This window comes from Podarcis liolepis (genome assembly GCF_965112155.1).
Source record: "Podarcis liolepis genome assembly, chromosome: 4".
NCBI classification, from domain to species: Eukaryota; Metazoa; Chordata; class Lepidosauria; order Squamata; family Lacertidae; genus Podarcis; species Podarcis liolepis.
In genome coordinates, this window is record NC_139558.1 from 2,849,125 (window position 1) to 2,873,366 (window position 24,242).

Genomic DNA, 24,242 nt, shown 5'->3' on the forward strand with positions numbered 1-24,242 from the left:
CTATCTCGATGGCTTCCATGATTATTCTCTTGTGGTGATGTTCCATGTTAAAGAGCAATTTGGAATCTGCAAAATTAATTTCGTGTCCTGTTTCTTTCATGTGTTGGAAAAGAGAGGAAGATTTTTCTTCTTTTTTGACGGCATTCTTGTGTTCTGCGATACGTGCATTTATTCGTCTGTTTGTTTGTCCAATGTACGTGGCTGGGCAGACTTTGCAGGGTATTTCATAGACCCCTTGGTTTTCCAACTGGATTTTATCTTTGGGGTTTCTGAGGATATTGGCTATTTTTTGGTTGGTGCAAAAGGCTGTTTTGATATTGTGTTTATGGAGGATTTTGCTAATTTTATCTGTAGTGCCCTTGATATAAGGAAGGAGGGCCATGCCATTGTTTTCTTCCGTGTCTTGGTTTTTGGGGGGTGTTTCTTTTTGGATTAGCTTCTTAACCCTGTTTTGCTGGTATCCATTGGCGATTAACACATTTGAGAGATTCTGTAACTCAGTTGTCAAGTGGTCTTTGTCAGCCAGGCGTTTGGTTCTGGAGATGAGGGTCTTGGCTACGGAGTTTATTTGTGCAGGGTGGTGGTGTGATTGAGCATGTAAGTAGCGGTTGGTGTGTGTTTTTTTCCGGTAGATAGTGTGTCCTAGGGAGCCATCAGGTTTTTTGTAGATTAGGACGTCAAGGAAGGGAAGCTGGTTGTTGGCTTCTATTTCCATAGTGAATTGTATTTTGGGGTGTAGGCTGTTGAGATGTGTGAGGAAGCTATCTAGTTTTTCTTTCCCGTGTGGCCAAATTACAAAGGTGTCGTCAACATATCTGAGCCAAAGTTTGGGTTTGTGTTCTGACTTGTCTAAAGCATTGGTTTCAAAGTGTTCCATGTACAGATTTGCGATGACCGGTGAGAGGGGTGATCCCATAGGTGCTCCTTCTATCTGTTTGTATCTTTGTCCATTGTGGATGAAGTACGTGTTGGTTAGGCAGTGGTTGGTCAGGTCCAGGATGTATTCGGGGGGATTGTATTTGTTTTGAATGGCTGTCAAGGCTTCATTAATGGGCACTTGTGTGAAGAGAGATACAACATCGAAGCTCACAAGTAGGTCATCGGGATGTAGGTTTTGCTTCTTTATTGTTTCTATGAACTGGAAGGCCTCCCCACAAAAACCGACACCAGATCCAGAGGCACACAGAACGCCACCACCAATCAACCACACCAGACCCAAACCCAGACCCTCTCCACAGATAAATTACAGACACCATCCAGTAACCAAACCATAGTGGCAACTCCGGATGCTGCACCCCCCTGCAATCCCTACACAGATCTGGCTGGCACAGGGCACAAAACCACAGCTCGCCCCTATACACGAAGCCAAGCCAAAGCACAACTAAGTGCAGTACAGCCATCTTCCCAGAAAAACTCTTCACAAATTCAAGAGGTCAAGACACGAAGGCTTTAGCAACTAATCCACACCTAATGACCAACCAAGTGGTACTCAGAATATCACTCAAGAAATCACTCAAGATATCCCTCAAGTAATTAAGGAACAAAAGAAGAAAAGAACACTAGCCTGGGAACTTCCCCTCTGCCCAGAACTTTTGAGGCAATACACCACACCCCTCTACAGTATTTATAGGAACTCAAACACTGAGATCCCGCTCTGTTCCAGTAACAAGAAGCCGAAAGCACCAGCCTGAAGATGACGAGTGAGACCTCGTCGAAACGTCGCCTAGACACCCCAACTTTTACACGGGAAGACACCCGAGGACACCAAAACCTGCATTCCTGTACCCGTGAAAATCTACGAAAACAAATATCTCACCTCTACGGGGAGGAAACCTTCCAGCTGACAAGAACCTACGAGAAACTAGAAATCCGAAGAGCCACCATCTTATGTGATCTCTTGTTCCTACGCAACTGCCGAGACAACAACTTAATTCCCACATGCTTCCAACTTAAATTCCACTCTAAAACCCCAGCTACCGAAAGGATCCTGAAACGAACTGAACTATCCCTAATCAGAAACGAACTACATAAGAAAAGATACCTACTAAACCAAACCAACAAAGATCTGCTCACTCTTCACCTCAAACTCTGTAACAAAATCCACCCTGCACTCTGGGACAAATGCAAACAACTAGCCGTCTGGAGAGCTGAAACTGAGACCTCACATAAGACAGACACACACACCAACAAACTCCACAAACTAGAGAGACGCCAGAAGCCCAGCCACCCTCCACAACAACCCATGAAACAAACAGTACATAACATATCAGACAGGATCCTCACCTCAACTGAAACCAAAGTACTCTCCAAAGGTTTCAACTTTGCAGTTACCCCGAGACGCATCCCCACGGAAAACATCATATGCGGAGTCGAAGCTAGCCTAACCAAAATCAACCCAGATGAAGCCAATAAAATCAGACTTGAAGTCACCAACATCCTCTGCTCCAGCAAACCACCCAGAAGCAATTTACACAAAGAAGAACAGAAAGCACTCACCAACCTGAGGAAAGACAACAACATAATCATTCTCCCAGCAGACAAAGGTAATGCCACTGTTGTGATGAACACATCGGACTACCAAGCAAAACTATCAAATCTACTCCAAGACCCTACCTACCAACCTATAAAAACAGATCCCACCACCTATCTGGAAAAAACCACCAAATCCAAAATAAAGGCCTCTCCTATCAGTGAAGAAATCCAGCTAAGAATCATCCCCAGAGAAAAATCATCCAGATGCCCCAAACTCTACGGCCTCCCCAAGATACACAAAGAAGGAACACCACTCAGACCAATAGTCAGCTCCATAGGCTCACCTCTACAAAATCTCGCTAAATTTCTCGCTAAGCAACTTCAGCCCTATGCAGAATCCATCTCTTCACACGTTACAAACTCCTTCCAGTTCATAGAAACAATAAAGAAGCAAAACCTACATCCCGATGACCTACTTGTGAGCTTCGATGTTGTATCTCTCTTCACACAAGTGCCCATTAATGAAGCCTTGACAGCCATTCAAAACAAATACAATCCCCCCGAATACATCCTGGACCTGACCAACCACTGCCTAACCAACACGTACTTCATCCACAATGGACAAAGATACAAACAGATAGAAGGAGCACCTATGGGATCACCCCTCTCACCGGTCATCGCAAATCTGTACATGGAACACTTTGAAACCAATGCTTTAGACAAGTCAGAACACAAACCCAAACTTTGGCTCAGATATGTTGACGACACCTTTGTAATTTGGCCACACGGGAAAGAAAAACTAGATAGCTTCCTCACACATCTCAACAGCCTACACCCCAAAATACAATTCACTATGGAAATAGAAGCCAACAACCAGCTTCCCTTCCTTGACGTCCTAATCTACAAAAAACCTGATGGCTCCCTAGGACACACTATCTACCGGAAAAAAACACACACCAACCGCTACTTACATGCTCAATCACACCACCACCCTGCACAAATAAACTCCGTAGCCAAGACCCTCATCTCCAGAACCAAACGCCTGGCTGACAAAGACCACTTGACAACTGAGTTACAGAATCTCTCAAATGTGTTAATCGCCAATGGATACCAGCAAAACAGGGTTAAGAAGCTAATCCAAAAAGAAACACCCCCCAAAAACCAAGACACGGAAGAAAACAATGGCATGGCCCTCCTTCCTTATATCAAGGGCACTACAGATAAAATTAGCAAAATCCTCCATAAACACAATATCAAAACAGCCTTTTGCACCAACCAAAAAATAGCCAATATCCTCAGAAACCCCAAAGATAAAATCCAGTTGGAAAACCAAGGGGTCTATGAAATACCCTGCAAAGTCTGCCCAGCCACGTACATTGGACAAACAAACAGACGAATAAATGCACGTATCGCAGAACACAAGAATGCCGTCAAAAAAGAAGAAAAATCTTCCTCTCTTTTCCAACACATGAAAGAAACAGGACACGAAATTAATTTTGCAGATTCCAAATTGCTCTTTAACATGGAACATCACCACAAGAGAATAATCATGGAAGCCATCGAGATAGAGAAACACCCTCACAACATGAACAAGCGTGACGACACGTCCCGCCTGCCAGACATCTGGAAATTAGCCCTCCCCACAAAAACCGACACCAGATCCAGAGGCACACAGAACGCCACCACCAATCAACCACACCAGACCCAAACCCAGACCCTCTCCACAGATAAATTACAGACACCATCCAGTAACCAAACCATAGTGGCAACTCCGGATGCTGCACCCCCCTGCAATCCCTACACAGATCTGGCTGGCACAGGGCACAAAACCACAGCTCGCCCCTATACACGAAGCCAAGCCAAAGCACAACTAAGTGCAGTACAGCCATCTTCCCAGAAAAACTCTTCACAAATTCAAGAGGTCAAGACACGAAGGCTTTAGCAACTAATCCACACCTAATGACCAACCAAGTGGTACTCAGAATATCACTCAAGAAATCACTCAAGATATCCCTCAAGTAATTAAGGAACAAAAGAAGAAAAGAACACTAGCCTGGGAACTTCCCCTCTGCCCAGAACTTTTGAGGCAATACACCACACCCCTCTACAGTATTTATAGGAACTCAAACACTGAGATCCCGCTCTGTTCCAGTAACAAGAAGCCGAAAGCACCAGCCTGAAGATGACGAGTGAGACCTCGTCGAAACGTCGCCTAGACACCCCAACTTTTACACGGGAAGACACCCGAGGACACCAAAACCTGCATATATATATATATATATATATATATATATATATAAAAAAAAAAAAACTGGATGTTCTGTTCTTCCTTGCTGTTTTCTAATCAAAATTCCTCCTATCCCAGTTGTTTCCCCCCAAACATGACATATCCTCCAACATTCCTCAATAGGGATATTTCTCACTGCCCCACAACTGACCCTCCTTGACCCCATATTTTGTCCCCCTCACACAGCATTTCTGCCACCAAGACACCAACAGGACACAGATCACACACCCTCTGCCATCCTGAGAAAACCCCTTAATCCTGATTTTACTTTATATTATTATTTGGTAGATTTGCAAAAAAGAAAAGCACATAGCAATAAATACATTTTAGAAAGAGGCAAGATTAGACACAGATGCACAGAACATATATACCTATATATAATCCAGACTCCTTGTGCTCCACTCTGCTCCCTTTCTTCCCGCCCAGGACGGCCCTGGCTGGGCCTTGGCGGTGGCAGCCTCCTCCTCCTCGCTTGCTCTCCAGCAGCTGCCCAGAGCTGCCCAAGGGAGGAGGCTGGGAGTGGCGGCCATGGAGAGGCAATGGGAGGCTTCCTTGCAGCTCCCACTGCAGCCACTGCTGTCGCTCAAGAACAAGCGCCAGATTCCCCTACTCCCTGAGCTCAGTGTCAGCAGCACGGGGGGGGGGGGGGATAGGGACATTCGAGGATCAAATTAGAATGCTTTTGTAATTCCATTACTGTCCCTGGAAAATCGGGACTCTTGGAGGGTATGACATGGGGGGAAAGATTCTGAGTCCCTTCACAACTGGGGGTGGGGAGCCATTTTCAGCAGAAGGACTGGGAGAGGGCAAAGGATGAAGTGATTCTTATCCCTGCCATTCCTTTACAAAAGCAGGCAGCTTCCAATTGTAATATTCAATTAGGGAAAAACTGTGTGTTCACACATTTCTTGCCCACATGACTGACAAAAACTGACGGGAGTCTTTCTCCCTTAGATGGGTGGGGAGAGAGAGAAACTTGAAGATTTACAGGACGTACATCTGTTTAAATTCCTCCCACATCTCCAGTTGATTGATGGCTTCAACAAGCTGTTAATTGCCCACTTGGTTAGCTTTAAATGAGTCTTATTTTTTTGGATTTGTGATGTAGATTTGCAAGAATTAGGAATTAAGTAGGTCTAATTGCCTGCCTTTTCTTTTGTAGACCATTCAGGGAGATGATAGTAACATTTAACTGAAGTTTATTCAATAGTTCTTTTCATCCCTGATTCTTGAGCTGCTTTTCATTTAATGGGGAAGAATTGGTTTGTTCGTGTTGCATTTATTATTGTCCCTCAGCTCTTTATTTTGAACAGCACATGCTCCTATTTTAGAGTTCTCATGTACTTGTCCCATTGTCTAATCTAATGTCTAAATTCAGGGGAACCTGGGATCAAGGTTGCTAGGAAGTCACATCCTCTGGCCAAGAATTCCCACCCCTTCCTCTAATATTTATGGAAGCTGGTGGCAGTTACTCAGTGCTGTGACTTCAGACACACCCCAGTCTCAAACAGAGGTGAAAGCTAAGGCTTTGTGAGCCCAGGTTCAGTTGAAACTCTTCCTTGTTCAGGTAGTTGAGATAGTTTATGGATTACAATTGGGGAAAAGGTGAAAGAGAACAGAACAGGCTAGAATTTTAATATCAAATGTGTAAAAAACAACAAAAGAAATAAAAGGATATATGCAAGAAGCACTTGATAATGATATTTTTGGAACTTAGTTACTTATTTAATATACTTCTAAATCGCTCAATTATTCGCATTTCTAAGCAGTGCATATGAAAACAATCCACAGAAAACAGTATAATGAAACGGTAAAAAATTATCATAAAACTCGAACACCATCTGCCTCCGAAGTTTAGCAAGGAGAGTTGGGTGGGAGTCCAGAGCCCTCGGTCCACTACCCAGAACGCACGGATCAGAATGATTTAATAATAACATACTTACATAAAACCATTCCTAACCATTGTCACAGTGAAGAAAACCTGGAACTCTTCATTTCAATCCACATTAAAAAAAGGGGGGGGGGTGAAATTCCACAAAGAACAAGTTGCAAAGCCAGAGTCAGACTGTAGCCCCAAACTGCTCTACTCCACCTAATAATTTATGAAAAATAGACTGTTTGTATTCTGACATGGTAGCTTCCATGTAATGAATAAGATACAGTGGTGCCTCGGGTTACAGACACTTCAGGTTACAGACACTTCAGGTTACAGACTCCACTAACCCATAAATAGTACCTCAAGTTAAGAACTTTGCTTCAGGATGAGAACAGAAAATGTGCAGCGGTGGCGGTGGCAGCAGCAGCAGGAGGCCCCATTAGCTAAAGTGGTGCTTCAGGTTAAGAACAGTTTCAGGTTAAGAACAGACCTCCAGAATGAATTAAGTTCTTAACCCGAGGGACCACTGTACTTTTTTAAAAATGAAAAATACGGTGTTTGTGTGTGTGGCAGAAGCGCCTTCCCTTCCCTCAAAAAGTGACAGTGCCCCCAACTCTCTTATTCCCTTGCTCAAGGGTGGATTTTTCAGGATCTTTCTCATATCACATGTAGTACTGACCCTCTTTAGCTGCTATATCCACAAGCAGGATAGTGTCCTTAAAGCGGCATTAGAGAAAACTTAAAGAGGTTACTGACAGAACATATCTCCCTTTGGGTAAGATAAATTGTGAATTAAGCGAAATTCCCCTGGAGCACCACACTTCTTGGGCACTTCTTGGGCACCACACCCAAAGGGGAAAGGTGCAAATCCGGGTAAGGAGGGCACTCAAAAGGGCCAGACATCATTCCCAACGCTAATTCCTTCCTGATCTTTTTCCTAGCAATATCCGGCATTTCCCTCACTGATTTTTGATTTTCAATTTTCGTGGCCCTGGGAGAGAACGCCACTGGGATATGAAAGCCTTCTGAAAATCCAAGCCACAGATATGAGGCAGCAACAGTGTCAGGATACCTGAGTAGCCACGACCTCAAGGTGGGCAATTTAATGGGAGTGCGAGCTAGGGTCAATAAGACATCATTTAGCATTGCAGGCTGCTTGGGAAGAGGCCCCCTTTGGTTCCTGCTGGGGGCCTCTCCTGGCCCTCGAAAAGGCCGCTTGGCCCCACATGATATGGCAGGGTGGTCCCCAAAACACTTATCACATGCATGGGAATACTTACAGCCCTGGCGCTGGCAGGACCCTTTATTGTATTCCCAGCAAAAGAGACGCCTCCCTGACTTCTTAGCATCCTTTGGTTTCTGCTGCTCAGTGGACTTATGCTCAAAATTAGGAGAGACATAAGTAGTCCACACATCGAGATCCTTTCGATCCCAACGAGCAGAAGGGATCCTGGTGGCCCAACGTTGAAAGCTCTTATTGTAGCTTATAGCTGCCACCTCTGCAGCCAATGCAAAAGCCTTATGCACCAAAGATTGATAAATCCACAGGTGCAGACTTCTCTTGCGATAAGCTGCAGAAATGACCCCAGCAAATAAAGCCACTGAAAGCCATCAAGCCACTTTTCAAAGGTTCTCTCCACTTTCAAATTGGTGTTCAAATTCTGGGACGCATTCCAGGTAGCAAATTCAAGTTAAATCATGCTGTAGTAGTATCATGTATTTTACTTTTGAATGTCACGATAATTTTAGAAAAATAGTGCAAATGAGAGTTGCAAATGGTGAACATGAACAAAGGTCTTGAGTTTCCTTCATTGTAAGTATTAATAGCAGTCTATCCTGCACTTTCCTAGCTTTCCTGTTCTATTTGTTCTTTAATAATTTTGCCTCCTAATGCACACCATGGAAAATTACAGATTGAAACTTAGGTGCCAGATAAGCAAAACAGCATAAATGATGGATGCAAAGCTTCTTGTGTCTGGTACTGAACAAGCAGAAACTAGTTCATATTAAAACAAATTTCTCACGTCACCTCTCACCATGGTAGAACTGGGTGAGCTGGATTATATTCGTTGCATGTACAATAGCATTTTTGCCAATAAATGTATTTTACACCTATAGATGAGCAACAGTTGGCATTGGCTGCTCCATATTTATTCAGCTATGAATATTTGCACTAGTTGAAGATGCCCATTAATATGTAATTTTGCTGTTAAGGAGGTTAGCATGGCTGTGGTCAGAAAATGGCTGGGAAGGAATGTCTACGCTTTTCTGTGCTGAGTCTTTGTTGTGTTAAAGAAACATCACATGATATGATATCAGTAATGACCCTCCAAAAAGAGTCATGACTAGCATATCTAGAACCTATTGAACCTTCCCGACTCACAAATAGTATACAAGATTGAAGTAAACTAAAGTTATTTACTTGCCATAACATGATTAGAACCCACCTTTCTATTTCTTGCAGTGTATGCTACCATATGAACTAACAGACCACTTAAATTGGTCATGTGGCTAAAGTACATTAATGTTTGTGGCCTTAAAGGATGCATTGAAGAACTATAACCTTCTAGGATAGACCTTCCTCCAATATTTTATGAAATGTTCACTGATGTCTTCCTGTTAATGAATAGATGGTCCGACTGAAACTGGAAGCCTCTATGGGCAACTGGTGTAGTATCAGCATAGCTCTCATATCCATGGGACGACTGTACAGCACATATGGAGGTGTGAGGCAGATAATTGCTGTTGTTTTGAATGCCACATTCTAATTGCAGGATATCTCATGTTTCTGGAAGCATTGGGGCTATTTATCTATAGTGCATAAAGCAGGTCGAGTCCTTTGCTCACCCAGCCCTTTCAAGTCAGATTATTTACTCCCTGAGCTATATGTGCTCAGGCCTCAAAGTCTTCTTTGGAGAAGAGGAATACTAAATTGGCCCTTCGGACTGTCAGGCGATATGAAACCTCTGGACTGGTCAGGTTTGCCTTGACTGGTCAACAGAGTAGTCCTTTTTGTCCGCTGCATTTCAGAAACTGCCTTCAGGGATCATAAGCTAGAGAACAAACACACAATGTCTGCATTTGAGCACAGCTGCCCACAGCTCTGGCTTGCCTGTGGCAGATTGACACACTCTCTGCTGCACCAGATGTGCTCTTAGAGGATGACTCTGTGCTGGGGCTCCCGGTTTAGCAACACTTCTGTTCTACAGTTTACTTTAGCACGCTGGTTAATCCACTGCAGAGAACCTCTGTTTTAAGTGATACAGAATTTATTTCATTTTTTATTTGAAGCTGATGCTTAATAGTGTGGTTCAGGAAAATAGTGCACACACTTAGGCTTAGTTCTCACTAAGCCGTGTCTGAGCTATAGCAGTTCAGACTGCTTGGTTGAATACTATACAAAAAGATCCTGCCCTCCACTTAGAAAACCGGATATCTCTGAGAGCATAGAATCCTAGAATTGTAGAACAGGAAGGGGTCACGGGGGTCATCTAGTCCAGCCCCTTCTAATGCTGGTTCTTTTTGCCTAATATGAGACTTGAACTCACAACCCCGAGATTAAGAGTCTCATGCTCTACAAAGGCTGTTGCTTTCTGATGAATATGCTGATTTTCTGTGTAAACGGAATAGGGTTGTGGGTGGGTGGAGAAGTGATTAATCATATCAGTTTTAAGTGGTTTGACGCCAAAGACTCCTGAGTAAGATTAGTAGTCATAGAATAAGAGGAGATGTCCTATTGCAGATTAGGTATTGGTTAACAGAAAGCAGAGAGGAGAAATATTTGCGACAGTTCTCTTAATGGAAAGATGTAGCTGGTGGAGTCCCCCAGAATACTGGACCTGTGCTTTTTAATTTGTTCAGAAACTAGAATTAGGGCTGAGCAGTGAGAGAGCCAAGTTTGTTCACACCAAATCTGTTAAAGTCTAATCAGTATAATAAATTGTTAAGTCCTAGCTCTTACCTTTTGGTCATAGATAAAATAAGGGGAGGTTTAAAATGTGGGAAATGAAGTAAATGTTCAGAATTAAAGATCTAATAAATCAAGAACAAATTATCTCATATGCAGAAGTGGAGAGAGATGCAAGGTGTAAATTAATTTTGGTTTGAGTACTTTCAAATTTGTTCCAGAGTGCAAGAGTATATGAGAGTTAGGGAGATGACTGAATCTGAGAAAGCTATACTAAAAATAAATAAACATAGCTTGGCATATATAGAAATACATATACATATACATATACATATACATATATATATATACACACACACACACACACACACACACAGTGGAACCTCAGTTGTCAAATGCTTCAGAAGTCAAATGTTTTGGCTTTTGAACACCGACAACCCAGAAGTGAATGCTTCTGTTTTCGAATGCACCTCAGAAGTTGAATGGCTTTCAAGACACGTTTATCCATTTTTTCAATGGATTTTGCTGACCATCAATTGCGCTTTGGTTGTCAAACGTTTCAGAAGTTGAACGGTCTTCCGAAACGGATTACGTTCGACAACCGAGGTTCCACTGTATGTTATTTATTACTTAACTTTGGCACAGAAAAGAAACAAAATAAAGATCACATAATGGAAAGGGCCCCAAACCCCAGAGGAAACAGACCAATGGAGGTTAGAAAAAAGCTGTGGACATCTGTGTACATGTTTCTTTGAATTTGGGAATAAGAGAAAACTGCTAAAAAGTTATGAGGTGGTGGTATATCACTCCTGCCAAAACAGTTAACAATTATTCCCCCCAAATGTTGGAAAGGACAGAAAGAAAAAGGAGACCTTTTCCCCATGTGGTGGAAGTGTGAAGTAGCAAATAGATACTGGGAAACTGTTTAAAAAACACATTTGAGAAGGCTTGGGTTATGAAGTGCACTTCAACCATTGATATTTTTTATTGAATTATTTAGATGGTTTGGTAACAAAGGATCAGAAGGAAATTGTTTCTTATATCTTAGTGGCTGCTAGAATCTTATATGCAAAAACTGGAAGAGAATTTTCTTACAAAATGGTCTAGTAAGATATGGGACTGTTTTATTAGTGAATATAATTATAGATACCGTATTTCTCGCTCTATAACACGCACCCGACCATAACACGCACATAGTTTTTAGAGGAGGAAAATCCATAGGCATGCCACCCGTAGGCATTTCCTCCATAACACGCACAGACATTTCCCCTTACTTTCTAGGAGGGAAAAAGTGAGTGTTATGGTGCAAAAAATGTGGTAATTCTTTTTGGCAAAGTAGAACAGGTTTATTGAGTACTGTAGTTTACACGGAATACTTCCTAATGTTAAGTATGGATTTTCAATACTTTGACCAAGGCAATAATTGTGGAAAAGATGCACCTTCATTGTGTTCCTTAAATTGTTGTTTTGATTTTATGCTTTCAATGTATGATGAACAACATCACCCTCCCATCAGATGTCAAGGAGATAAAGAACTACACAACTTTTAGAAGACATGTGAAGGCAGCCCTGTATTGGGAAGTCGTCCAGATATGTCCATATGTGCTGGAAGTCGTCCAGAGTGACTGAGGAAACCCAGCCAGATGGGCAGGGTATAATAATAATAAACACCATAATTAATAAATATTATCCATGGTGTAGAGAAAGTGGGAAAGTTTGCCTTCCTCTCACAATACTAGAATTTGGGCCACATGGTGAAGCTGAATGCTGGAAGTACTTCTCACAGATAACCGTAAAGCTAAAGAATTCACTACCGGATGATGTAGTGATGGCCACCAACTGGATGTCTTGAAAAGAGGAATTGACAGAATCATGGGGGATAAAGCTACCTGTGGCTCCTGGGCCCCCGTGATTGGAGGCGGGGTGTCTCTGAATTGCTGGGAGTCCCAGTAGGGGGAGCTTGTTGTGCTCATATCCTGCTTGTGGGCGTGAGGACAGGATGCTGCCCAGAGGGGCTCTTGTTTTCTTGTGGTGCTAACCAGCTCCCACATGAGCTATGAAGTGGAGCAGTCCACAAGCACAGGCTAGCCACCCCAGGAAGAATGAGCCTAAATTGATATATGAAACAAACACTTGGTGTGTTTTCACACAAAGCAGAGTTTGTAGGGCTGTTGGAAGCTATTACATAGCTGTTTTAATCTGAAATGCCTCAGATGGTAAAGAAATACTCCTATGTTCTCCATTACCTCATTCTTTCAAGGCAGCTCCTAACATGTTATGTCCATTGGTGGACTTTTCTCTCATAGACAATTTCTTACCATCAACGTAGCTGGCATGAGAGCAGACACCTGAGATTTCTTTGGCTCTTTCACCTGCCACTTCTACCTGCAGAATCAAGGGAAGGAGCTAACCTTTCCCCGCTAGATTTCAGAGAGAGCAATTTGCTTTTCGTAATTAGAGCTCAGCACGCAGTCTCTGTTTATTTCAGTCTTCTTCAGCTTGGTGTAAATAGAGCTCAGGGTTTCTTTGACAACTGTTTAGCTTACAGCACAGATTTAAAGTATTACAGGGTAATGAGAGACTTATTAGATTAACTTTTGCCATGATATTTTAGCATCCCGGATAATTATTATTTGTAGAAAAAGCTGAATGGTTAGTGTTTCTTTGCACATGTATTGCTGCATGTGCTGCTGATAACAGTTAAAATATGTCCTAAAGGTAAAGATAAAGGGACCCCTGACCATTAGGTCCAGTCGTGGCTGACTCTGGGGTTGCGGCGCTCATCTCGCTTTATTGGCCGAGGGAGCTGGCGTACAGCTTCCGGGTCATGTGGCCAGCATGACTAAGCCGCTTCTGGCGAAGCACAGCAGCGCACGGAAACGCCGTTTACCTTCCTGCGTCAGCAGTACCTATTTATCTACTTGCACTTTGACGTGCTTTCAAACTGCTAGGTTGGCAGGAGCAGGGACCGAGCAACAGGTGCTCACCCCGTCGCTGGGATTCGAACCGCCGACCTTCTGATTGGCAAGTCCTAGGCTCTGTGGTTTAACCCACAGTGCCACCCGCGTAAAATATGTCCTACCCTAATGTTAATGTCAATTTTAAGTGCCAAAAATGCCACTCCTATGAGCTCCTCTGGTTTCTCAAGTACCTGCTATTTCACTTCAAATAAGGCTGCTTTTGCAACCAATCTCGAGACCCCATCCCCATCCTCAGCCATGCAGCATAAGTCTTCCTTGATCATTTTGTTAGCCTGACATACCTTCTGCAGAACTGTTAAATTTCTGTTGCATGCTCTTACATTCTTCTTACATATTTTCATCTTGTTGTACAGCTCATCACATCTTTCTTGATTTGCCCTGCTAACCACATACTAGCTTTGCATTTCTGTTTCATAGGCATCTGCTTCTGTCCTACCCTTTAATTAGGATTTGTTGGGTCTTTAATATGATTGTATAATTGGCTTTCCAGCTCACTGTTGTTGTTGTTGTTATTATTATTATTATCAGTAGAATTATGTAGTCTCTGTATAGCACTATACATGCACATGTTATTTTACAAGATTAATTAAACGAAATTCTTATTTGAAGTGTGCCATCTAAAACTGGAGTCTTGAGCCTTGTGCTAGTGAATCTCCTGCAGTGAGTTGAGATGAGTGGAGAGAGATGGAGTGACAAGGGGAAGTTGAGCAGCTCACTGCATAGTCCTCACTCTCACCCCAAATATCGGTTGCAGCAGCCATTCCAACCCCCTGTGGGAGAGGGGCAGGGATGCAGTGGCCTAGCGTGGGTTGTCAGCACCCGGGGCAAGGCAAGTAATTTGCGCCCCCTAACCCGTGGATTTGCGCCCCCTAACCCCCAGATGTTGCGCCCGGTGCGGCCGGCCCCCCCTGCACCCCCCACACTACGCCACTGCAGGGATGGGACTGCAGGACATGCCCACCAGCTCTGCAGAGAGGTCGGCAACCTCTTTCCATTTCAGCTGATCATGTCAAAAATTCTGTAACTAAGAAATAGTGCCTGAGCTTGCCTTTCTCTTCTTCCCTCACAATCCCTTTTCTTTACAGAATTTACATCTTGCATGTGATCTCGGGGGGGGGGGGGTCACAGCAATATCAGATGTAATACAATAAAGGAAAATATAATCTCCTTCCATCTGTTAGGTATTTTAGTCAGTATGGCCATATAACCCAATACATAAACAAATATATCACAGATGCCCACACAGCACATTGAGAAAACCTGGTGGAAGAGGAAAACTGCTGCCAAAAAACTGCCAAGGGGGTGCAAGCCGAAGCTTGGAAGTGGGGAGTGTTCCACAGCCAGGGTGCCCTTGCCAATAAGTCTGCAATGGCCGTCTGCCTGGAAACAATGGGGCAGCTACTACGCTCACCAAGCCCTTCACTCTTCTTCTCCTTCTTCTCCTCCTCCTCCTCCTTCTTCTTCTTCTTGCAGCAGAAGAGACTCTGTGTTCTGCTTAATGTCAAGGGTAGGATGCATGAGTCAGCTGCATGAATGAAACCCTGTGCAACTCATTGCATTGTTTGAATGACAACGGAGGCACTTGCAGAAGCTGTTCTTTCTTGTGCAAAGAGGATCAGAGGGTTGTGGGAGTGTGTGAAAAATCTCTTCGCTTTCAACAGCCGAGTCTGTTTGAAGGCAGAGTGCGCAACAGGTGTGCAACTTTTCATTCAAACACTGAAATAACTTTCAGGATGATTTTTACTATAAACAAGATGAGTGATAAACATCTAACCTCTACCAAAACATGGTCATGGAATTATTGGGTGGCGATGGACTATTACGGGTCCCTGTCAGTACTGCATGTCTTCATTCATGAGTCCATTCTGCCCAGCTTCCATATTAATCTGCTGGGTTAAAATAAAAAAGAGCATGGAAATTAACATTTAAATAAACACTTTAACAAAAAATAGTATTTTATATATTTTAAATATATAAAATATTTGAATTTCTTAACATATTCTTTCCAAAAATATTAATGTTTGATACATTTTGGTATGTTTTTTGAGCTAAGAAATGTTTGCAAAATTCAGAGAAGTGTGACATCCAAAGTTTAGGTCAGGCCACATTGGAATTTAAATATATATATATATTTTTAAAAATCTTCAAGCATCCTTATCATCAGTCCCTGACAGTCTCAGGTTAAAATATGCTATTTTGGTGCAACTTTGAATATGCTGCTTTTGGTGTATCTTCATTTTTGACGCACTATTAGATTAAAATAAAGCACCTAGGATCCTGCTGTGTACATCTCAGCAATTTCGGTTCCAGTCCTGCCTCCCACATGTGCATTTGCTGTGGAGTTGCTTTGGGTTCCCGACCTGGGGTTTGTCATTCACTGTTGCCTTTAACGTTGTTGTTGTTTTTTATCATTATGCTGTGGGCTGCTGCTTTGATTCCTGTGTTGAAAGCAGATGAGGACAGTTTGGAACAAAAGGTGGGCTTGTAACTTCAGTGATTTTAAGAGAGCACAGAAATGCAAGCCCCACCCCCTGAAATTTTTACATTACAAAAGAAATGTCCACATTACATATGCACATATTTATGGCTACTATTAAAGGGTACTTTCACTAAAAACTACAAATGTAATCTTTTTTTAAAAAAAAGCAGCTTCCAACATAAAGGTGTTCTTAAAAATAATTCAAATGCTTCTGCTTATCAGATTTAAAAGCATGATTTGATATGAGATGTTTCGCATTGAAATTATTTTTAACCTTCTGCTTTGGAGGGGAAAAGACATTATTCAGAAGAACAAAAGAGAGACTTTTCTCTTTGGATTTCTCCCTTAAGAAAAATCACATTATATTTAAAGGATTTCTGTCCATGTGTAATAAAAGGTAGATGCATGAAATGCTTAGGCAGGTCTCTCTCTTTTTCAGATCCATCTTTTTCTGGCCTCAAATGGCAGATTTATAAGGAGAAGAGTCCCTGTTCACTCACATTTTCCCAGTTCCTTCAGTATGAACAATTGTTCATTTAAGGGGATTTTGTTTTTTGCTTATGGTTACACAGCATTATGGATTTCATAGTCTTAACACTGCTTGGGCTGTTTGCTGCTTCTGTGCAGGTGGAGCTTGCTCCTGAGAATAAAACACACATTGTTTGGAAAAGTTAATGTTTTGGGAGACAGGAAATAATCAGGTGAGAATGCATAATACTTTTTCTCATGCTATCATGTCTGGTATTTAAATTCACTGATGGTGTTGACGAGTTTTGAAAATAGCCTCCGATTTGGAGGTCAAAAGCCCTGAAACTGCAGTGCATAAAATTAAATTCCATTTTGTAAACTTTTGGCAGTGTTGTCAACATTCTTATTTTCAGTTATGCTAACCAGCCCTATTGACACAGTCTCTCCCCCCCAGCAGAAGTATAGGACAGACAAACAGGCTTTTAAATATGACACAGGATACACTTGAATTACAGGTATAAACTAGCTTTAAAATAAGTCCCTCTAATCAGGAAAAAACTGGGATTTGTAGTTATGCAAACTACAACTAGTGGCTACAAAGACCACAAAGGCTAGTGGCTTAGCAGAAAACTTTCAGCAACTCACCAAACTATAATTCCCAAGATATTTTGAGGGAAGCCCTTCCCTTTAAAATTGTGCTTGCAATGTAGATAGTATGATGACCAGGTTTGAGTGAGCAAGTTAATTTATAAAACTTGTACCAAAGTCATCCCATCCCATGTGGATTCCCTTGTGTCCCAAAGCATTTTTATGTGGCAGCCCAGCAAGGTTGCCATTATTACATAGGTAAAAGGTAAAGGTACCCCTTCCCGTACGGGCCAGTCGTGTCCGACTATAGGGTTGTGCGCCCATCTCACTTAAGAGGCCGGGGGCCGGGCCCAGCGCTGTCCGGAGACACTTCCGGGTCATGTGGCCAGCGTGACGAAGCTGCTCTGGCGAGCCTGCACCAGCGCAGCACACGGAAACGCTGTTTACCTTCCCACTGTAAAGCGGTACCTATTTATCTACTTGCACTTACGAGTGCTTTCGAACTACTAGGTGGGCAGGAGCTGGGACCGAAAGATGGGAGCTCACCCCACCGTGGGGATTCGAACCGCCAACCATGCGGTCGGCAAGCCCTAGGCGCTGAGGTTTTACCCACAGTGCCACCTGCCTCCCTTTGACATAGGAGACAGCATCAAATTATACATGCAAGACCCCTTGTGGAACTGACACATTCTACATCCTTTGGGACTTGTGTGCCAGAAGCCAGGTGTTGGGGGTGGTATGGTGTGTTGGAAGAAAGCCCTAAGACAGGAATGGGGTCCCTTTTCCAGCGCAAGGGCCACATTCCCTTCTGAACAAACATTCAGGGGCCACTTGACAGTGGTGTGTGGGTCCACAGGCAAATCAAGCAATGTGAATTTTACCTTTGTTACCGTGAGCTTGTTTCTGCACTCTCTCCCCCACCCCTCTCTGTCCTCCAGACAGACTGTCAAGAAGTGCCATCAGAGTTCAAATACTCATTATTCCACCAAGGCAGAAACACTGAAAGAGGCTGCCCTGCAGGATCCATGAGGCCACAAGGACCACATTTGGCCCCTGGACCTGATGTTCCCATCCCTGCCTGGAGAGTACGCTTCCAGCAAATGAATTTTGCCACAGAGCCTCTCCTAAAGCAAAATGCCAGATGAATGGGGGGGGGGGAGAGAGATGTTTCAGCACATCCGATTACTGATTATTATAATTTAGTGCCATATTTTGAACTGATGTTCCTTCTTGTTTACCCTTTATGCTAATACATAATAGGCAATTAATTAGTCTATTCTGTTGTTTCCCTTTATGTGAACTTGTCCTCTCCCCTTATTGTAACCTCATTTCCATTTGCTCTTAAGAATCTTTACTTATAAATGATCCATTTAAAATTCAGAGGAAAGCAAATATGTCATACTTTAGTTTTGTCTGTTTGAATGAAATAATTCTAGATAGCTAGGATTTCAGAACAAAGTATCTAACTTTCTGCGTGGCACCTCATACATTTTTGTTATTCTTTGCTGAATGGCAAATGTGCTTGACCAAAATCATATCTTTGAAAAATTAGGACTATTTATCAAAGAAGTCATTGTAAGATTATTTGATATTAGCAAGATCTTTCCTTCCAAAGACAGTCAATGGATTGCATTGAACTTACAATCATACAAAGTTGCTCCAGTTTACAAAGTCAATGGATTCCCTCCATTGGCTTCAGCTTACAGTATCACGGAACTGAGGCTGTCAGCCTCACAGTGAAAGGGACAGTGAGACCTATGGAGGGAGGAGGAGGTAAAGAAGTAGTTGAATTGAAAGGAATGTAATTGAATGATAGAGGTGGGGTTTAATTTATGTAATACAGTCGTACCTTGGTTTTCAAACAGAATGCGTTTCCAGAAGTCCATTCGACTTTGAAATGTTTGGAAACCAAGGTGTGGCTTCCGATTGGCTGCAGGAGCATCCAGCTGTGGAAGCTGCTCTGGACATCTGGCTTCCGAGTTTGAGGCGCTCGAGTTCCAAGTTGTTCATGAACTAAGCTGTTAGAAAACCAAGGTATGACTGTATAGAGAAAAGTTCTTATGAAGGCGCTTTAACATCTTGGCCAATGACATAGTTAAGCCTTTGACATTTCCCCCCAGAGCCAACAGGTCTGAGAACCATGGCTGCATGTGGGATGAACTATGGCAGCAGTTGCCAATATGGTGGCCTCCTGATGCTATTCAACCACAACTCCCATCAGCTCTAGGCAGGGATTATGGGAGTTGTGGTCCAATTGCATCTGGAGGGCATCCCATTCATTACCCCTGAGCTGGGTTGTTCACCCAGCTTCTCTTTAAGGACATAAAGCTGGTCAAATTCTGTGTAAACCAAAATCTTCTACAGCTTGTACCTTTTGTCTTAAATTCTGTGTTCTGGCGTCTTCATGTCACATGCTCAGTTCTGCTGCTCCAATACCTTCTCTCATTGGAGAAATTGCTATTTTCTTAAGCTTCCAAATGATACAGTAGCATTGCACGAAACCCAAGAGTGCAAATGTATGAAGGATTTGATGTCCAGCAGGAATGAATGCAGTACAGATTGTGAGACCAGGCAGCGACAGCCCCAGCCCCCAGGGATCATAAGGAAGGAATAAAGACTCTGACAACGTTATATGGAATTAAAATTAGGCCACAACTTTATTAAACTTCTGAATGTACGAAGACCTTGGCTTAGGCCTTGGGGGGGGTGTCCCTCCCAGCCCCCCAGCCGGGGGGGGGGGGACTGGGGCTCACCAGGGTAAATGGGATATGGGGGTGCTCTGCAAGACGTAAGTGTAGCAGGCAGCCAAATATCCTATATCCCTGAACACAGGGTGGTTCACTGATGACCTTTCAGTGACACCCATATATATTACCCCTTTAAGAGGGGGGCCCTGGAATAGCCGCTGCAGGGGGGTGAGGCACCATGCCCCCCCATATAGGGAAGAAAAGACTAAAGGATTCTACTCAAGGCCGTAACCACAAAAGTTGCGACGAATTGCTATGGGGAAGACAAAACCTGCCAATGCAGGAAAATTTCTTCCCGGTCCTTCAACAGCAGCGCCCGCTAAACAGGAAGAAAAAGTTAACCAGTTAACCTGCAAACAAGAAACATTAAACAAAGGGAGGGTGAATCTTCAGAGCCAACTACCTGGCTGTTGTCGGCTCCTGCTGGCCCCACGTCCCAGCAAGAAACTTGAATAGTGAGGCTGGGCATGAACCTCCAAAAATTAACACTGAGAGGCAAGTCAGCCCCTGTTTGCCAGTAAGCTCCCTGGGAACTGTAGCACCAGGCGCAATCCCACAAAGGGCACCCACAATGTAAAGTGTGAGGGCTCATTGCCTTGACTGCTGTTCTAGAGTGTTACTCTTCTTCTTCATCATTGTTTGAAGTGGTGTGTGTAACCAACTAAGCAAGTAGCTTGCATTTTATTCTTCTCTTGAAAGCACTGGAGGTATATATTTAGTAGTCATCTCAGTAAGAGCATTTTACAAACTTATTTTCAGGTGTTTTCATATGTTGTGTGCATGCATTCTAAGAGCAAGGGAGAAATATACAAAATTTTTAAAAAATCTGCAGGGTAACTGCATGAATATTTTGAGAAGTCTGTACACAGCCTGTTTTACACTGGAATTCTGCACAATTATGTTCCTAAGGAGGAAGAGACAACAGATGTTGACGAAAGATTGAACATTCTTAAAAGAGGCTGTTTAAATAAATATATTTTTTTAATGAGCTACAGTTGCTCTCAGCAAGAGATATTTTGGCAAGCCAGTTAGACAGCAATCTATTTCTCAGATACATTGCCCATTTCAGTAAGATTAATGTCAAATAAAGTATTTTTTCTCACATCTTATCAGTAGAACAATTATACAGCTCCAATAATCCCCAAGTCAGTCTTTCAGAAAATAGCTGAATATTTCCTCCAGCAATTCATAAAGCAGATTAAATTAATATGAGATCAGGTCAGAAATGCTACAAGTGGATGTATTTTTCACTGTTACAAATTAATTGTTTTACTCAGCACAAAAAGGGAGAAACAATCAGTAAAGGAGTACAGTTGTCAAGGTCTTTGTTGAATAAACGTCATTACAGTAGAGTTACATGCTATATCCAGCAAAGCACCTCAGGCTCTGCAAGGGGCGGACAAGCCATCGGTTATTTGAAAGCCTTGAACTGTTTTAGGATTAAGGTTTGGATTCCATACCCTCTTAGCCAAGGATCCTTGTTAGATGTATTCTGCCATATGCAAGGCAACGTGCTCGTGGATGTTCCATTCATAAATCTGCATGCAGTAGGTTTGATAGTCCTCCCTCCTCGTTTAGGAAGCAAACTGGGCTTACATGGGGAGTCATAACATCAGTCAAAACATCGGACATAATTTGAAAAGGATCATTGGCTGGTGAGCTTGTGAATTTGCTGTGAAACTAATAACAACATCCAAAACACCTTACATTGCAACCCACATTTAGTGAGCTAGAAAAAAGTTGTCAATACTGGTACAGTAGAATATACACAGCATTCAGGGCTGGCAGTAAAGCAATCACATGACCACATTACAATTGTTTGAACCGCTCTGGGTATGTGAGCTGGCCCAAAGGCCAAAGAGACACGAGAAGATAACGTGGAAGTATTATGGCCGACACAGGTCAAACAAGAGAGAGATGATGACACATTGGTCAATAAGGGCCAATGTGAACATTCGGGGTGTATGTATTGTGTGCATATTGACAAATTAGAGCATGTTCAGGAATAAAATATAAATACATTTAAAAGGCAGGTGGTACGACCCTTTTGAGACTGAGATTGGTAGATTTCAGAAGGCAAATGGAGAATTGCAGAACAAAAACAAAAAAGAATGCTTCTATGAAAAAGCGGTATCTCTGATGTTTTAATTTTCAAGATGCAAGGCTTTTGTTTTGTTCTAAACATGAGAGAGAATTTAAAAATCTGATCCCTAGTCTGCATTTTATGTCAGATTTATGGAGAACTTGTAACCCATGGGCCAATCTTGGCCCACCAAGGAGTTCGGTTTAATTCACAAGCCCATTTTACCCAAACCGCACCATTTGCCCATCACCTGACATGTGCTGGTGCCATCAGCTGATGGACAGGGGGCAGGGTCGAAATTGCATTAGCTATGACCAGCAAGTAACAAGACCACAGAGCCTTGGCAGCAGGGTTGGGTATCTGCTGATCAGCCGATGGGGGGGGGGCATTGAAGCACTTTTTTACGCTTCTCCTTTAACTGAATGGAGAGGTGGTGGCAACCCTAGTGGGGGGGGGACTCTCCCCCCCCATAATTTAAACACTGAAGTGAGCACATGTGTGGTGGCAGCAGCAGCAGGGGTGTGGGGGACTCTGCTGCCCATCTGCTCCAAGGAGAAGTGGAGCTGCTTCAAAGAGCAGTTTTGCCCTTTGTGAAAGTGTTCCTTGGTTTGCACAAGCACTCTTGGAAGCACCCCCTTAAAATGTTCTCCTTTTAACATTGGAGTGACTAGGTAGGCAGTGGCAGGGAGGACTCTTCCCCTCCCCATGCACCCCACTGCACCCCAACTGCCTGCTTGTTTGCAGGGAAGATGCTCCCAAAAGCACTTTTACAAGGCTAGTCCACGTCACTCTTATGTGAGCCTCTTGAGGCTCCAACTTGAACATGGCTCTTTTAAAGCTTTAGTAAGTTGCCCTATACTTCTGTTTTAAACCTCTGGGATCTGGAGTTCAAAGGGGCAGGGAGGCAGCTTGCAAAGTCAAGTGATGGGTTGTGACAGATGAGTGGGTCCTCACAGCTGATCTTGATAAGGATTTTGCGCGTGGAGCTAAAAGGTTTACCTGCCCCTGTTTTATGTGGGACAATCCATGGTTCTCTCCTCCCTCATTTTATCCTTTCAGCAATATTGTGGGAGCTTCATGGTGAGTGAAACTGTAAAGGAAATCTGGGTCTCCCCCAAATTATAGGGCCTTTCTGCACTTATCATTTATAGTAGAATAATTACTGGGGGTGGGGTGTTTTTTGTATGTTGCCACATGACGCTGACATCACTGTCAGGTTTGTGCTTTCTTTCAGTGATGAGTGACATCTCTGTCCAGAGTACCTCCATCATATTCTATGAAACTTTTTGTGTTGTTTAGCATGATAGACTCACTAATATCTAGCTAGGGATTCATGATGGACTGCTGCTGCTGCTGCTGCTTCTGTAGCTTTCTGCAATATATACCAAACTAAATGGCTGTTTCAAGCACAAGCAGAGACCATTTGGGGAGCGGGGTTTGGAATGCAAATGAACCCTTTCTCCTGCAAATGATTTTTTCCTCCTTGTTAACTAAAAATATTTTATTTTTCAAGCATTCCCGACTTTGCTTTCCTTTGCTTTCCTCACCCTCCACACCATCACAAGTAGACTTCAGTCTGTTGATCTGCTTCTGTCAGGTGAGCAAACCCTTCGTCTGCTAGCTGTCTTACTCTCGGGGTCAGAATTTTACATGTGAAATTGTAAAAGTTCTGGGGGTGGGGTGGGGGTGTCTTCTTTTTTAAATATTGCAACTGAGAATTTGATAAAAGTGAATTTTTACTGCAAAGAATTTAAAAGATCTTGTTGAATTAGGATTCTGAACATTAATTAGAGGCACATTTTGCATTGCAAATGAGCTCAGTTTTGGCTAAAGTGGATCTGAAATTCCAGCTGTTTTGACCTCTCCTCATTTCATGCACAAAGCACATGATGTAGGTAACTGACTGACTTTTGTTGCATGTCCAGGGAGCAACATGCTTTGTAAGCTTCTTCACATCCCTTGTGGCAGCTCCTTTGTGCTTGGCCAGCAGTGACCAAATCAGGTCCTTGCTTCAATTCTGCCTGCTCTTACTGTGCAGGATTGGTCATGTTGTGCACTGCTTTTGGCCTGGGCATTGCTACACCTATTGAAGTGCAGCTTTCCTGAGACTAAAGCAGCACATTTCTGATACTAGTTGTACTAAATGTGTGTAACGGAGAAGGTAGGAGTAGCAAACTTTCAGCATCAGGGTGGCAATCCCTACTGGGAGGCCACATGCGGGGGGGGGGCAGAGCAACAAATGTGATGGCTACCTTTGTACAGTAGGATAGTTTCTACACACAGTCTCACACCCCTCCACCCTCCATCCAGGCAAGCCTTAGCAGAGTTCAAGGACACCTTCCATCCATTCAGAA

General features: G+C 43.0%; 1 protein-coding gene across 14 annotated transcripts in view; it reads left to right on the forward strand.

The window, feature by feature from the left end:
- Positions 1–24,242, forward strand: part of PCDH17 (protocadherin 17) — a 143,040-nt gene that overhangs the window by 84,724 nt on the left and 34,074 nt on the right. For 5 of the 14 annotated variants that reach the window (XM_083501086.1, XM_083501093.1, XM_083501092.1 and 2 more), the window contains exon 4: positions 23,402–23,485. The exons of 8 other annotated variants lie outside the window; for them this stretch is intronic. In XM_083501086.1, coding sequence (XP_083357212.1) covers positions 23,402–23,485 — 84 coding nt within the window. Of the gene's footprint in view, positions 1–23,401; positions 23,486–24,242 lie in introns of those variants that run through there. One more of the 14 variants, XM_083501087.1, reaches the window with a different exon arrangement.